The 16,778-nt window shown below is 45.7% G+C and overlaps 2 protein-coding genes and 1 long non-coding RNA gene across 9 annotated transcripts in view; all 3 read right to left on the bottom strand.

The window, feature by feature from the left end:
- Positions 1-1,386: 1,386 nt before the first annotated feature.
- Rnase11 (ribonuclease A family member 11 (inactive)) lies at positions 1,387-3,403 on the bottom strand. Of its 2 annotated transcripts, none has more exons than XM_059274471.1 (2): positions 3,271-3,403; positions 1,387-2,792 (listed from the first exon to the last, which is right to left on the bottom strand). In XM_059274471.1, the coding sequence occupies exon 2, from the start codon at positions 2,768-2,770 to the stop codon at positions 2,204-2,206; it is 567 nt and encodes a 188-aa protein (XP_059130454.1). In that variant the 5' UTR covers positions 2,771-2,792; positions 3,271-3,403; the 3' UTR covers positions 1,387-2,203. The 2 variants fall into 2 exon arrangements, with proteins under 2 accessions (XP_059130454.1, XP_059130453.1); XM_059274470.1 differs by having other exon boundaries at positions 3,240-3,350.
- Positions 3,404-9,582: 6,179 nt separating this feature from the next.
- Rnase12 (ribonuclease A family member 12 (inactive)) lies at positions 9,583-11,627 on the bottom strand. The gene is made up of 2 exons (XM_059273699.1): positions 10,410-11,627; positions 9,583-10,148 (listed from the first exon to the last, which is right to left on the bottom strand). Exons 1-2 carry the CDS (start codon positions 10,441-10,443, stop codon positions 9,673-9,675), a joined length of 510 nt encoding a protein of 169 aa, XP_059129682.1. The 5' UTR covers positions 10,444-11,627; the 3' UTR covers positions 9,583-9,672.
- Positions 11,628-13,634: 2,007 nt separating this feature from the next.
- The window catches only part of LOC131919472 (uncharacterized), a 6,920-nt gene continuing 3,776 nt past the window's right edge, over positions 13,635-16,778 (bottom strand). For 4 of the 6 annotated variants that reach the window (XR_009381262.1, XR_009381261.1, XR_009381265.1 and 1 more), the window contains one exon: positions 14,189-14,750. This is a non-coding gene — a long non-coding RNA (uncharacterized LOC131919472). Of the gene's footprint in view, positions 13,885-14,188; positions 14,751-16,778 lie in introns of those variants that run through there. The other 2 variants (XR_009381263.1, XR_009381264.1) reach the window with 2 other exon arrangements.

Here is a 16,778-nt window from a genome sequence, read left to right as displayed (position 1 = left end):
CACGAATGCCCAGGGCCAGATCTCATCCAACACTCACACTGCACGGATAAGGATATTGAACCCCTTCTCTACCCTCTGGGTACCTCCCGTGGCTGCTTCGGAATCGGATCTGCCTCTCACTTTTCCTTTCAGCTACAAAGGCATATTTACTTTTCAGTTACTTCCCTAACAAGTACCAGCGATGCTAGGACTGGTTCTTAGCAGGTGTGGCTCATATGCTCAAGGGTTAAGATAAGTAAGAAAAGGGAAAGAAAGCAAGGACGGGGAGGCAGGGAGCAAACCCTTTCTGTAGGAGGGAAGCAATGGCCAAGGAGGATAGCAGCCTCAAAACCACAGAGGCAGGAAGGAAGACTGGGGATGGTGAAAGGGGACTCTGGAGCCCGGAGAACCAGCCTGATCAACTTAGATACAAAGCCACAAAACCAAACCAAAGGAGCCCCTGCAGGTTTGGTGAGCAGAAATGGGAAGTGATGAAAACCTAACATTTGAAAGCTCAAATTCCCTGCTCCACGCCTCGCAAGGAACCTTGTGACACATACATCAAAGAAGTGATGGGCTCTGGAGTCAGAAACATGCGCCTTTATGGCACTTCTGTTTCTTCCAGACCACAGTATGATGATGAAGTGATAGATTCTGGGAGATCGCAGTAACCGGCTAGAAGCCAGAGTTCCTGCTTCCTTCAGAGAGGTGGATGGTGTGTTCTTGATCACACCTCTCTGGAAGATGCTCCCAGCCTGAAAAAGAGCTACTGTCCTGGGTCTTTGCACTTCTTTCCTGGTGAGAGAAGCAATACGTGCTAAGATGGGTTGGCTTCTTCTTGCATATTGTAAAACAAAATAGAACAACAAAAATGAGTTATTCCTAGGGCTGACTGGCCCCTCTACTATAAATGAATGGTGTAAAAATGAAGTTACTAATATATGGACTGAATATGAACCACGAAGAGACAACTTGGGCTGTTGGAGAACCCACTCTTCTATTTGGTGAATGAGTGTAGTATCAGACCTGCCACATGAAAATGACCCTAGAATGGACTCACTGAGCGAGCACCTCGGCCAACCTATATCCTCATTTATTGTTCAGAACCCAGGCATTTCCCTAAATCACTCTTCTCTTACTGCCAAATACAAACTGAACTCTGATTGTATACCAGCGACCCAAACTAACAGTGAATGTGGGCAGTGTTTAAGCAGCCATCATGCCGACAAAGAGAATCCAGTTAAAAAGCCCCCAGATGTCAAATGTTGTTCTAATGGTCTGTAGTGGTTGACTGTCAGCCTCTTGTAATCTCCAAAGACTGAGAATTCTGTATCAGTGTAAAAACATTGGGAATATCAAGATAAAACGAACCATGCACTGCAAGAAAAACATTACAACAACATGGCCTTCATTTGCACGCGTTTATTTAGAATTAAGCATTTAAAAAAAAGAGTGGGCTCGGGATGAAGGAAAGAAATAAGAGGGGAAACGGGAGCATACATTTGCACAACAGCAAATAATGATAACTGTCTGTGCTTCATGCTCTGTTAACTCCGAGGACTTAAAATTGGCAGAGAAAGCATCAAGACCAAAGACAACCCTGCCTGGAACACAGCAGAAGCGTCATATTCCCATCGCCACCTCCTGTATTTCCCATCGTTTGCCACTGTGCAGGCAAAGCTCTGGAGCAGCAAGACGTAGCTTGGCTGTGAGAAGAGCTGTGTTTCATCTCTCTGCAGCAGCCCTGAGATAGGAATACTGGTGGAGGAATGCAGATGTTACAGTGCTGCAGCTGTGATGCTGAGACATCTGGAGGACGGGCAACCCACTGGTGGGAGGCAGTTGCACTCAAGCACACACATATGCTCACACTTATGCTCACACTTCTTGGAGGAACAGCACTGAGTATATGTCTCACCCTCATTCACTATCTGACTTGAGTTTCTTTCCTTTGTCCACTTGGGTTAGACTCAGCGTTGGGACAGCTTTATAGCTAAACTAGGAAGGCATCCAGAGAGACAGAGTGGAGCAAAAACGTGAGTCTGGATTCTAGGATCAGTTACAATTTTTAATTGACTTGTGCTGCATTGGGCCATTTCCCCCCATTTATTCAGTTTAGCACAAACAGTGTTTACTGCGTGCCAGGTGACAGATGTGTGTAGCAGAAGGGTAGAAGCAGCAATGATCGTGAACTTGTCTTTCTTTACCCTCAAAGCCCTGCGATTTACAATTTAGAGCCGCTGACTAGCCAGCTCATCAGGGAGTGGCTTGTCAGCACTGTGAAGAGTCTCTTTAAGGAGGTGACACTGTGCTCCTGGCACCTGGGGCACCGCTGGCCTGCAGTGACCTTGCACATGGTGTGTTCCAGTCCTAGGCTCTCCCAGTAGCTTAGGCCACGTTTCCAGCGGGTGGCCTTGGGAGCTCCGTGTATCCCATCGGGGGACCCGTGCCTAAAGTTACTGCCCAACTGGCACGACTCATTCGTGTCTAAAACCTCTCTGCAGACTCTCGGGCCGTTTAGACAGTCTTGGTCATTACTCAAAGTGTTTCCCTTGGGGATGAGGAAATATAACCTTCTGGATGTTGGGGGTGAGGCAGACATCCCATTCTTGGATATGCTGAGGCTGATATTTTTATCTGACAGGGTTGAGTTCACTGATTCCCCAAGAGTCTGTTTTGCAGCAGGATGCGTCTCCTCCTGTGAAAAGTTTTCTCTGATGCCCTTCACCGTGCTTTCTGAAGGCGCTACGAGAACCACCCCAAGGCCGAGCAACAGCACCAAGATCGCCATCTCATGTACACTGTAATCTTGTCTACAGGAAAGATAAAACAGGGATGATTTCCTTTCCATTATGGCTGGCAGTTATTCTCAGTAACGACCCCTCAGATATAAGACTCCTACACATATATTAACAAAATATGGCATAGTAAAATAGCAATCAGCTGAGGAGCCTGAGCACCCAGGCTAAAATGTCCAGCGGCAACCAGTCCAGTCTGTCTCATTCAACACTAGTCTACCCAACTGAAGAAAAACAAAACAAAACTTGAGCTAAATCTAACGTGCCGGAGCCAAGTACTTTTCTTTTGTCTGCTCTTATTAGAGCGGTTTACAGTCTCCATGTAGGTCTGAGTCATCTCACCCACCACATTTCTCACTATTCCTGTCTCTTACTGCCCACACAGGACCCGGCACACGACAGCCACATAAACAAACAAAGCACAGGCGGTAACCTTTCTCCATCTCCCGATTCTTTCCCTACCCATTCTCAGTCACAAAATCTCCATCTTTACCAGTTCCTTTGGCCAGTGGATCTTGCAGAGAAAGAGTCCAGCTTCTTACTGGGCTGGCAGTGAAACTGTGTCTCATACTCCGAGTTTCTGCTATTGGATCTAACCAAGGGAAGGAGGGGCAAGAAAGGGGCAGAGAGATGTGTGTGGATTTGATGAGGAAGTGAGGAGCCAAGGACACTCAGGGGGAACCGGACAGAATGTGCGTGCGGCAGTCAGAATCAGGGACCAAGAAGCACCCTGCTTCCTCTTCTGCAAATCTCACCATGTCCTCAAACCCAGAGTGTTTTATTGTTTTTGTTTTCTGAAAGCCTACTGCACACCTTTCCTTGTGTTCAGTTATATCTCATCTTCTCGCTGTCTAGTTAGGTGATTCGTGTGACGAACACTGGTCTGAGGCTAACAGCTCCCTATCCTGAAACACCCTTTCTGGTCACTGCCAGCAGACACAGCTTCACAGGGGCCCGCACAAACACCGCTTCCTCGGCAGCATTTGCCAGAGGCATAGTCTATGCCATGGCTAGTCTAGTCAGGGTGAAAACCCTTTAGTAGTGTCAGTGCTGGACATTTCATAGTGAGAGTCCCCGCACAGTTGGTTATTTGTGTCGATAACGCTCTCACACTAGAATGGTTTTTTATTTCTCTTCTTCCCCCCTTTAAAAGTTCCCCTCACCCATGTGTCTTCCACGGGGTCACTTTAGCTCCTTTGTAATCACCATCCTGTGCCCCCCAATTCTGTAAAACCCCACTTGAACAACACTGTCTCTTTTTGGCTCCAGGACCAGAGGAAGCCTAACCACGGAGGCCCACACACCAAGCCTCTGCTTCCTCTCATCCCAGTCCAGGCTCGGAGGTGTTTTAAACAAACCTGCCCTAATCAGTCAGGGTGATCAACTCTTATCTAAACACACCAGGAGCCTCCACCTCTCCCTTTTTTCCCCCCAGTTTTTATTTTGTATTTATGGATGTGTGTCTGTATACGTCATGTGCATATGGGTCCCCACTGAGGCCAGAAGAGGATGTCAGATCCCCTTGTGCGGGAGTGACATTCAGTTATGAGCCCTTTGATGTGAGTGCTAAGAAGCAAACCCAGGTCCTCTGAAAGAGCAACAAGTGCCCTTCACCACTGAGCCATCTCTCCAGCCCATGTGTCTCCCTCGTTGGTCCCTCCTTTTCTGCCTCTTGAAAGCCCCCAAAGCCAAATCCAGATTGCATTCTTTCTTTGACACATCTTTCTGATCACTTAAACCTACCAAATCCATTTCTCGTTTCTGTGAATCTCTCATAATTCACTTTAAAAAATATGTGTTTTCACTGTTTTTAGTTCTCTCTGTGTGTGCATAGTTGTGTGCACGTGAATGCAGGTGCCCTTGAGGCTAGAAGAGAGCATTAGACTCCATAGTCCTAGAGTTACAGGAGATTGTAAGCAGTCTGACATGGGTGTTGAGAACTGAACTCTGTTCCTCTGAAAAAACAGTTAATACGTGCTCTTAACCCCTGAGTCACAACCCAACCCCACACTTGTCTTTAAAGACAGGGTCTCACTATTTAAAACAGGATTGCCTGGAACTTGCTAAATAGCCCAAGCTGGCCTCATATCCATAATTGATCTTCCTGCCTCGGCCTCCAGAATGCTGAAATGATAGACATGTGCTAAAACACCGGACCATTGGCAGATTATTAAGAACTCAGTCCACATGTCTTCCTTGAGACTGTGTTCTCTGGGCATAGACTTGGTAGATTTTGGATGGAGGAAGAATTTGTAAATAACTTATTTTTTTTCTGTTTTTCTTATGTTTTTAAATCCTTTGCTTTGGCCTTTCTTAATGAGCTGATATTAGGCAAATGGAAAGGTAATGAGGAAGAGCAGTACAGAGATCCTGTCCTTGTGAAACACGTATTTCAGACGAGCAGAATTCACAGCTGCCTCTGCTTGATTTCAAACTATTAGACATTTGTTAAAAAATGCACACACACCCAAAGTAAAGCATCTAATGTAGGGAATCATGGAATTGGCCTGGCCTAGCTGCCTTGAGAGTCTTCTGTCATAGGTTTTTCAGGTTAGAGTTCATAGCTCCTTGGGGCACAGTGTCCCTTCCGGTTCCTGAGAGACTGATGCACTCCCTAAGGCAGCAAAGCCTTCAGGCCACCTTGTGTTTCTCTGTATGTTCCCTTAGTAGTCAAGGGGGCCTGGGAGCTCGAGAAGACAATTGGTCTTAGACATTAATCTTGCGTACTCTGTATGACTCGTAAGCTTCACTGTATCTTGGCAACTGCAGCAGTATCGATCCTGGAAACTGACATTATAGTCTGTTTCTGATAAAGATATAAATAGTCAGATGGCTCTCAATAAAATTGTCACAGCCTCAGTTGTGCTGCGGCCCCTCCAGCCTGGTCTGATTTCATTCCTCTCAGCCATATCAGGTGATGTTGCCCCAGTAAGTGCAGGCGCTTACAATCTAAAATGTCATAATTCATTTGAATTTGCCTTTGATTTCCACTGAATGAAGATACTAAGAGATGGGTTCCTATAGATGGATGCCGTCCCTGTATCGCGGAAAGGGGATTTATTTATCTTCAAAATTTGTTTTTAAGTAGGCCAGAGAAAAAAGAGGGAAGAAAATGTGATGAGAACAGAGGGAAGGACACTGAAGTCTAGGGATGGTGCAAGAAAACAGCACCACGGACGACTTTGTCTGCCTCGGGGCGAGGCTACCCTCGTGGACGTCACTTCTCAGTGCACCTGCTGCAGCTCCCTTTCTCTTCAGACGCTGAGCGCTCTGCTCACTTGGTAGCACTCAAAACTCCACAGGGCAGCCAAGACGATGGGGTTCCAACAGAGAACTAGGAAATAATATTCATCTGGAGAAGGACTGCCCCGTGGGGAAGAAGCCATGAGACGGGTGTGAAGCGTGCTTCGCTTGGGATGCTCGTCCTCCTCCCCATCAACCCACCTACTCAGTTATAACTTAACGTCTTGAAAAGTCAGGCTTAGCAGCCCACAGAGATGTACCTCCTCTTCTGATACGACCTTGAGTTAAGTCCAAATGGCGGAGGCAGCAGCTGAAGTCTCTCAGCTGAGACGATCAGGACAGAACGAGCTCTCTAAAGCTTGGGAATCGTTCACCCTGCTCCGGCCCACTCACTTGTCTGAGCCCTGCCTTCTCACATACAGAACTGAAACTACATCCCTCGGAATTAATGGCTCCAGAAACTGGCCCCTACTTGTCCATTGCCCATATTCCTTACTGTTTTCCAACCCCAAGCCTTCCCTCAAGCAAAGCTGCTTTCTGCACTACCTAAGAAATAGAATTATAGGATAATGGACTTGAAAACAACCTCCAAGTTTACCTAGCTTTATAGGTGGAAAAACTAACAACTAGAAGACTAATGACAGGAAACTAGTAATCAATATTTGATAAAATTTCCAGAATTGGGTGCCTCTATTTGTCTTCCTCTCTCCTTTGGCTGTGAGGTTGCCCTGTCCATACTTGAACATGGGGTGTCTACACACTGAATTTAAGAACCAAAAGGGGAAGGAGCTGGCAGTCTGCTCCAAAGCCCCCTCTGTTTCCTCCAAAACTTTGAAAAGGAAAAACATTAGTTCAGAGAGGCTCAGTCCTTCCTTGGGACATTGGTATCTGCATCTCTCCACAGTCTTTGTGGGAAATGATTTCTGACCAGTCAGATGCCTTCCAATCTCCTTTTCTTTTCTTTTGCAACCTGGAGAACCTGATGAACAGGAACAGATGCAGTATAAGTCATATAATCTTTATTTAGAAAAGCCTTAAAGATCCCGGAAGTGCCCCTATACACAAAATATAGGCTCCTTTCACTTCTCTTGGTTACCCATCCTCCTGCTGTAGACAACACATACTTGTTGGATGAAAGTTGTAGAGAAATTAAGCTGGAACTGATTGGAAGATTCTTCCCTGCTGGCTGGCTCTCAGTGTGCCAGACAGTGCTGTGTAGGGTGCTGTGGGGCAAAGGCATTGATGAGTCAACACTGATGTGAACTGACACACCAACCTACCATGCAAGATGTGCCTATCGGTGTAACAGTGGCATGACTGTTATGAGGGTAACCCACTGCTTCCTGATTGGATTTTGGTCTTGCCTAATACTGTAAACCACAACTGAAAAGGTCTTTGACTCTGGAGGAGACCCTAATCGGGCTGCTTAGCTGAATCAACATAGCATCAAACCACCCTCTGAATAGCTCTGTTTATTGTTATTTACTGTTATTTGTCTACAGACAAAGGGTACTCTCTTCCTTAAACAAAGGCTTTGTTCACTCCTTGCAGTGAACAAAGGTGAACACAAATACTCATGGCTGAACAAGATGCTGGGAATAAAAAACGCTCATCCCTAGGCAAGACATTTATACCACCCCTTAAGGTTCACACAGCATTATGAAAAAGGGGACTGAAAGAGTCTAAGGGCCATGGGATAGGAAGAGGGGCTGCAAAATACCACCTTCTGTACACAGCTTGGCTATGGCAACCATGAACTTACTGCAGCTTGGCATCCTGGGAATGGGTGCACCAAAGTCAGGCCCTCTTAGCAGTCAACCAGGGAGGGGAAAAGGACTCATGGGCCATACCACACACTGCCGACCCTGGGAGCCCACAGGTTCAGGCTCTGACAGTTAGTTCCAAACTCAGGGTGACATACATGGCTCTGATTAGACTTTGTGGCACACAGGAAAGTAGGCTCTGGGTTGAGAAAGAAAAGAATGCACCAAGTTGTGGGTGGAGATGTAGGGGGCGTGGGAGGAGTTGGAGGAGAGTGAGTTGGGTGGATTTGATCAAAATGAACAAGAAGTTTAAAGTATATATATATACATATATATGTATATATATATATATATATATGTATATATATATTAAAGGAGAAAAGTTCCTAAGAGGTGACCTCAATTGCTTTCTCTTAAAAAAAATAAATTGAGGGCTGGAGATCCGGCTCAGAGGTTAACAGCACTTTCTGCTCTTGCAGAGACCAAGGTTCAGTTTCCAGAACTCACGGAGAGTCTCACACCAACTGTAACTCCAGTGTCAGGGAGTTAGAGGCCCCCTTTTCACCTCTCTGGTGAATGTGACACAAACACACAAAATAAAACAAGTAAATTGAAGGGGAAGTGGAGACAGCCCCCACCCCCATCACCCCGGCAAAAATCTATCAATTGATTGCTGCTGGAAGAGAAAAACTCAGTTTTCTTTAATGGAGTGCCATTGGGTATAGCAGCCATACCTCAGGGCAGGCCCCATGCTCAGGAGTAGTTGGCCAGCTCAAGTTGAATTCCATGGTTTGGTTTTTTGTTGTTGTTTTTTTAAGAGAAAGAAAGAACATGAAGCTGATATTTTTAATTCGTTTTTAATAAAAACAGGATCATGTCACTTTCCCCCCTTCTTCCTTTTCCTCCAGCCACTGCCATGTCCTCTCCTTCCAACCCCTTCTATGTTCCTTCATTCTCAAACTGATTGGCTCTTCTTTTATTATTACTGCTCATATATTTTTGTTGAGTCATTTTTGTTGTTGTTTATGTCTATACAGTTTCAAGGCTGATCACTTTGTAATGCATAACCAATTAGGGGGCTGGGTAGGAAAATCAGAAAGAACTAGGAAAAGTTGGAGGCGGGGAATGAATATGATCAAAATATATTGTATGAGCCAGGCATTGTGGCATAGGCCTTTAATCCCAACCCTCAGGTGGCAGAGGAGACCAGATCTCCATGAGTTTGAGGCCAGCTTGTTGTACATTGTGAATCCCAGGCCATCCAGGGCTACAAGATAAGATACTGTCTTAAACAAACAACACACATAATATGAAACTCTTAAAGAATAAATAAAAATGTGATTCAAAAAATTTATGCCATATATAATCTTTCATGCACGAAATTAAAATTTTTAAACAAAATGATCCAATTCTCTGCTGATAAGTTCATATAATCTGCCTCATCCAATCCTGTCCTACCACACTGGATCTTGGAGATAAAGATATTTTACACAAAAAGGATTTTTGCTATGATTTTGACTTTTCAGAATATTGACTTACTGTTGTTTATATAGATTAATAATTGGGTTCTGGTTGTCTGATGTTTGGTTGGTGGTCCCTTGAGTGTTAAACCTAAGTGACTCCTACTCACTCACCCAGTCCTACAAGATGCCCGTCAATTCTCATTAAATGACTCACCAGTAAGGAGCAAGAACTGAAAACACATGCGGAGTTTGTGGTTTAATTCAGCAAAGATATTTTTATTGACACAGAATCAGTGGTGGCACCTCAGCCACACTGGGAGGATCAATCCCCCCGCCCCCCGCCCCATTCCGCTCACAGCAGTACACCACAGCCACACAGTTCGGGTTAACCAGAGAGAAGTTCGCACACTCTGTGCTGCTGGCGAGCTATTCAATATATCCCTGAAAATTAACTGGCCCCAAGTCATCACAAGTGACAAGAACGAAGCCCTCTATAGGGGCAATTTGGTACCTGCAGGCAGGATATCTGGTGCCATCGATGAGCTGACAGACTGTCATTCTGAACCTTGTCTCACTCTGGAAGCAGGAACTGTCAGAATAGTTTGGGCACGTCATCTTCTTGGAGGAAGTGCAAACGCTGTTGATTTTCTGAGGCCGCTCGTGGATGAAGACATGCAGCTTTTTGCATGCGTGGTCAGGTTCCCTGATGACTCTCTGTAGTATCATGTAGTTGCAGTACCTCAGGAGGGCAGAGTTCTGAGGATAGTCCACGTGCAAATGCTCTATGGAGGTCAGCATAATCTCCTCAGTCGTCTCGTTTTCCCAGAACAGGAGCAGCAGGAAAACGATCACCATTAGTACCATCAGGGGCAAGATTCCCTTCACATCTCTGGCTTTAACTCCTAGTAAACAAAGGGAACAGAAAGGAGCAGAGGGTGATGAGAGTCCTCCAGGATATATTATCCTGTCCTGCTACTTAAAATCACCCTGGCCATGGAAGACCCCATTGCAAGGGCTGCCCGTCAGAAAGCTCTCACTCCTATTACTGATCAGCTTCCTTTCCACCCAGTTCCACACGCTGACCAGACTATCTACTATAATCTGTTCTTTCTGACTCTTTCCCTTGCACGGATTCTCCTGCGGTCTGTGCTAGCTTCTCTCACCTGCCCTTCTTGCTCTTGCTCTCACAGGTAACATGTCCTTTTAATCATGTATGTGAGGAAATCCTTTGCGTCTCACAGTCCCCAGACAAGAGCTGGTAAGGAGTTGTTGACTGTGGGGAGGGCAGAAGAGGAGAGGGCAGAAAGGGAGGAACCCGTGGAACAGTGTGCTTGGATGCCTTCGGGGAAGGAAGAGGCTTTGCCTTCAACGTGAGACACTGGTGAGGCCGGTCCTGGATAGGTTCTCAGTGAACAGTTGTGGACTCTGTGGAAACATTTAATCCTGGTGTATGCCAACCACAGTATTGCCCATCATCTAAGTTTTTAATCAGTCCTAACTACAACTCTGTGAAAGAGCTGCTGTTTTTATTCCCTAATAGAGATGGAAGTTTCAGACGGGTCATGGCAGGGACATAAAATCAGGAAGCATAGCAAGAGCTCCATCCTGCCAGATCCAAACACCTGTTTCAGCACGTTTGATTCCCGTATGGTATCTGGGGCTGGGTAAAATCAGTTCTCTGCACTGAGCGTTCATCTAGCTAAAGCCCTGGGCTTCTGAAGAGTGTGGCAACAGTTCCCAGACTCTGCTGAATCTTTGAAATATATCAGGTGTTAAAACAAACAAAACACAAGTCATCCATGAGCTTCCACATGGGAATTAGTGGATGAGCACTTAATAAGACGTGTGGTTCCGGATACTGAGGCAATAGAAAAAACTGTGTCACCGTCCATCTCAGAACGTCTGATGAATAGATGTGGGGCGGGGGCAGGTGGGGGTAGAAAACATCACTTGATGTAGTCTTGCTCTGACATTGAGCCTTTAGCTTGAGTGTGCGAATGAACATGTGTGTGTAAGTGTGTGTGTGTGTGTGTGTGTGTATGTATGTCTGAGTGTATGGATGTATGTATGTGAGAATGTGTGTGTGTGATTATGTGAGGGTGCATGTGTGTGTATGACTATAAGTATGTGGAGTGATATATATGTGTGAAAACGTACATGTGTGAGAGTGTGTATGAATGTGTGTGTTGTACATATATGTGAGAGCATGTTATTGTATATGTATGTGTGACTGTAAATGTGTGTGATGTGTGTGAATATATGTATTATGTGAGATTGTGTGTGTGTCTGTGTTAGTGTGTACATGCAAATGTTTAAGTGTGTGTAAGAGAGGAAGAGGGAGAGAGAGAGAGAGAGAGAGAGAGAGAGAGAGAGAGAGAGAGAGAGAGGAGAGACAGTCTGTTGGGGTTAGGGCAAAAGATCAAAAGCACCATATGTGCTGACCATTTGCTCTGCCACTGAGCCATACTCCAGCCTACGGTGTTGTTTTAGGAAGATAAGTGTGGTCGTTAGGATGACAATGATCCCTACAGCCCTGTATATTTGAATTCTTTGTCCCCATTTGATGGAACTGTTTGGGAAGGATTGTGAGGTGTGTCACTAGTAGTGAGCTTTGAGGTTCCAAAAGCCCACACCATTCCCAGCTCTCTTTCTCTCTCTGCCTCTGTCTCTATCATCTCCACCTGGATGTGAGCTCTCAGCTCCTGCTCCAGCGCCATGCCTGCCTGCCTGCTGCCATGCTCCCCGCCATGATGGTCACAGACTCCAATCTCCTGAAACTCTAAGTGCCCAGTAAACTCTTTCTTCTGTAAGTTGCCTCGGTCATAGTGTCTTAGCACAGGAACAGAAAAATAACTTAGACAACGAGTATGATGGGATCCATCATCCTTTCTCCGTTTTTTTTTTATATATATATATATATCTGCAGCTATTTATGTAAAAAGTTTAAATTCTTGCTCTTGTGGAGTTTACATCTGGTAGATGTTGATCGACAATGAAAAGTAAACATACTGAGTGTTTTTAGAAGATGGGTGCTGTGCAGTTTTACATGGGACAATCAGAGTAGGCCTGGAAAATTAATAGTTTCCTTTTCTTTCTATTTAACAAATCTCAATGTAGTTTAGGATTTTGCCAGGTCTTGGGCTGGAGAGATGGCTCAATGGTTAAGAGCACCTGGGATGGAAATCGTGCCCTAAGAAGTGCTAAGGGCTCATCACTCTCCTTTTGAAGATTCCTCATCTGATCAATTCACACCAAACTGAAATACATGGCTATCCATATGAAAGAAGGGGTGTTATATATTAAGTGGTGCGATGTTATTTATTAAGCAGCACTGTTTACCACGCAAGAAAAGCCACAGGGCAGAACAAAACCCACTATAAGAGTTTATTAAGGGAATAGAGAGGGGGTGTGCATAGGCCTATGAAGTGACCGTGCAGGAAGAGAGGGAAGGAATAGATGGAGCCTGCTTTTATAGGTCCCGCCCCCCTGCACATGCGCATATGGGCTTATGTAGCTATGCCACACATGCATAGATTACGTGATCACACTGCATGCAGCACATGGATTACCTAGGATGTAAGGCCCTAGGATGACTAAGCATCTTGCCTGGCTACTGGACAGTGCATGTGTGCAATCATGCACGCGGTCATGTAGCTGGGGGAGTGGCTAGGAATTCTAACGAGGGGGAGCCTCACAGTGTAATCAGGAAAGGCCAACGACCTCAGCACCAGTTTTCAGCCACTCCTAAGACTAGGGTTTTCTGGCTTTTCTAGACTGAAAACAAAGTGGGAGCGGGGTATTGTTATTTTTAACTATCATTCAAAGTAATAGCTTCCATGGTGACATCTTTATACATAGATACCAACATGCTTGGCTATTATTGTCCACCACACACACACTCCTCTCCGACTCACTTCCTAGTCCCCTTCCCCTTATCAAATAGTCCCTCTGTCTGCTTTCGTATAACGTACATGCTATTAAGAGGAGGTAGTTTTTGTGCAAAATCCATCAGAACGTCTTGGCTACTAATTACAAACACAAAAGCCTGAGACTTACCCTGCACTTGCTGAGTCAAAGTCTCCAGAGGTCACCTGCGCTTGCACTCCATGGCCACCCTCCCCAGAAATAACTCCCCACCGGATAAACGGCATCTTCATTTCCAGAATGGCTCTCATCCACAGCAAAATGAGAGCCGCCCACCATCCACCAGGGAATGCTCACTGGCCTGGTCTGACTCAGCTACATCTAGACCACTGCCTTGGTACAGAGCTTGCAAGCCAGGAAGAAGGCAGCCATCCATGAGCTCCTTCCCTGGATGCCTGGAGGGTCTTCTTTTTCTTTTTCTTTTTTTTTTTTTTTTTTTGTTTGTTTGTTTGTTTGTTTTTTCGAGACAGGGTTTCTCTGTGAAGCTTTACACCTTTTCTGGAACTCACTTTGGAGACCAGGCTGGCCTCGAACTCACAGAGATCCGCCTGCCTCTGCCTCCCGAGTGCTGGGATTAAAGGCGTGCGCCACCACCGCCGACCGGCCTGGAGGGTCTTCTTCAACAGCCACTGCTGGGGGAAGTGAGTTTCCTGTGGATGACTGGCCACATGGTGTTGCAGAGGCTTTGCCTAGCCTCCTCTCCACAAACTGCATCTATGGAGAAGAGAGCACATCTTTAGCGCAGTGTCCTCCAAGATCACGTGTTTATAGGGGAGGCTGAAAGGGAAAAATCAGTAGCCATCTTGAGAGACGCTTCCCCCTCCCCTCCTCCAAAGGCATTTGCTGACTAGCAGTTTTAGAAATGATCAGAAGTTGAACTTAAGGCTGGGAAAATCAATCTATGTATCCTGGACTTGGCAAAACAAGATAGAAGGAGTAATGAACTCAACTGACCAGAAGCTGACTTTAGAGGAGAGTAGGACTACAACAACGAATCTGAATGTGTCAACAAAAGCAGGACATGGGGAATAAAAATTTATGTCTCTACAGATACCTTGAAACCTGTTAGCAGTTAGTAACCTTATGCTTACCTCACCCTAGCCCCCTCGTCCAATCCCAAGCTGCATGTTAACTTTTCCTATATAAACCCCTTCAAGTGAGTGCTCGGGGCCGTTCTCTTCCACCCAATGTGTCAGATGTTGGATGGTGGACCAAGCTTGCTTGTTTTGTTAATAAAAACCTCTGTGTGCTTGCATCGGATATTGGCTCTGTGGTGGTCTTGCTTGGGGGTCTTGCGACCTGGGCACAACAGGCAAATGGGTAAAAGATGTCATGTCTTGTCCCTTTAGTGACATCAGCTACCTATGTTAGCATGAGAAGCCATGTACGCCACTTTCCAGGGTTTCCATTTCTGTATCTCCAACAGGAGTGCTAGGAAAGAAGAAGTGTGACAGTAAGACTCCAATCTGCTTTTACAAACCAAAGTTACTGAGCTTCATTTAAAGGCAGGCACAGGCTGATCTCATAGGACTGGCTATCCAGGAAGGAGAGGTGAGGTGTTCTGTGCCTCCCAGCCTTTCCTGGAAACAAGCAATGAGAAAGCATGGCGTTAGCTGCTAGGTCCAGACCCAAAAGCGGGGTCTGACTTAGGAGTAGAGGAGTATTCCTGTGAAACAGCTTAGGGAACTGGCAACGTGGTCAAAGGGACACCTCCTCAGAGCTGATCCCCCTACAAGCTCCTGGGCGATATTCCAACTCCCCTCCCAGGGCCTCAGAACAGAGTGGCCCTGCAAACACCCAAGAGCAGTCTGCTCCGGCCCTCAGACCGATGGTGTTCTGAGTTGGAGACAGTCAACCTGGGTTTAACAGTTAGAGCCCCAGGCTGTGCACACAAATTCCTTCCGTGGGAGGGGCAGGCATTTCTTGTCCCAAGATGTTCCTTGGGTTCCTATAACGACCGCCACAGGCTAATAACCCAAGAATGACCAGATGAGGAGAAATTGCCCAAAGCCTACCCTTCGAAGGGTAGGACAGTCCCTTCCATGTTCAAGTTCAAGAAGTGCTCTGATCACACCATACCTGGCTTCTCTTCTGTACGAGCAGCCCGGGCACTCGCCCAAGCCTTCTGAATGGAAGGACCATTAAAGCCACCTTCCTCCCTGTACCCCCAGGGCGTTCTTCCCTCTGTGCACTCCCGGGGGTCTGCTTTCTTCTCTGGAGCAGAAAATAAGATAAATCCTTGGGAAAGATGGACTAGAATAATCATCATGGCCCTAGAAAATCCAGATATGTTTTAAACAAAACAAACAAATAAAAATCTCTCCCAGCTCATCAGCACCCACTAGGGCCACTTGGGAATCATTAAAACTGGTTCCTGTCCCACGAACTGATGCTATGACCCCTGAGCTCAGTAAACATTAACTGCATGAGGAGCATGTGAATGGATGGTCTAAAGGAATTGTACTTGCATTATTTTTAATTTGTAAGAATTTCTGATTTTTTTTGATTTTTTGTTTTGTTTTGTTTTTTTTTTTTTTCCAGACAGAGTCTCACTATATAACCCTGACAGACATGGAGCTTGGTATTGTTAGGTCTGAAGACATCAGATATATTGACCAGGCTGGCCTCAAACTCACAAAGATCTACCTACCTCTGCATCTTAAAGGCTGAGATTAAAGGCATGTGCTACCATGCCAGGATTTAAGGTTTATTCGATGTGTGTGTGTGTGTGTGTGTGTGTGTGTGTGTGTGTGTGTATGTGCACCTAAGTGCAGGTGCCCAAGAGATGTCATATCTCCTGGAGATGGAGTTACAAGCAGTTGTGAGCCACCTATATTGGGCGTTAAGAACCAAACTCGGGTTCTCCGGAAGAGCAGCAAGCTCTCTTAGTGACTGAACCGTCTCTCCAGCCCATTTTATAATTTCAAATCTTACGTATTTATTTAGCGTGTGAGAGGGTGGTGCCTGTGCCATGGTTATTGGGTAGAGGTCAGGGGACAACATGTAAGAGTTCTCTTCTTCCACTGTGTGGATCCCCAGGACGAGTTCATCAGGCTTAGCATCAGCAACTTCCCTGGATGATGAGTCTCCCTGAGGGCTTTACTATCATCTTTTTGGAGGATTGCTTTGAAATCCTCCAGCATTGTATGCTCATAACATGAGAAAGTTAAGAAAAAACAAAAACAAAAACAAAACCAAGGAGGGAAATATGTTGATTTCCCACTCTGCAAGGCCTTAAGTTGATTACTGTGCCTCGGAATCCCTCACTTGACTTGCTGGCAACCCCTTAGAGATTTTGGTTATAGCTGTTAGCTCTGTGCTGTTCTCCCTCCTTGCCTGTGTAATGTGATCTACCTTAATAAGGAGTACACACACACACACACACACACACACACAGTCACACACATGCACACACTCACAATACACTCACACATGAATACACTCAGACACACACAGTCACACACATGCATACACTCAATACACTCACACATGCATACACACACACACAAAGTCACACACATGCATATACTCACAATACACTCACACATGCATAAACTCACACACACAGAGTCACACACATGCATACACTCACAATACACTCACACATA

The sequence above is a fragment of the Peromyscus eremicus genome, chromosome 9 (genome assembly GCF_949786415.1).
Source record: "Peromyscus eremicus chromosome 9, PerEre_H2_v1, whole genome shotgun sequence".
Classification (NCBI taxonomy): Eukaryota; Metazoa; Chordata; class Mammalia; order Rodentia; family Cricetidae; genus Peromyscus; species Peromyscus eremicus.
Note: the sequence above shows the minus strand (reverse complement) of the source record. Positions and strands in the feature narration are given on the sequence as shown.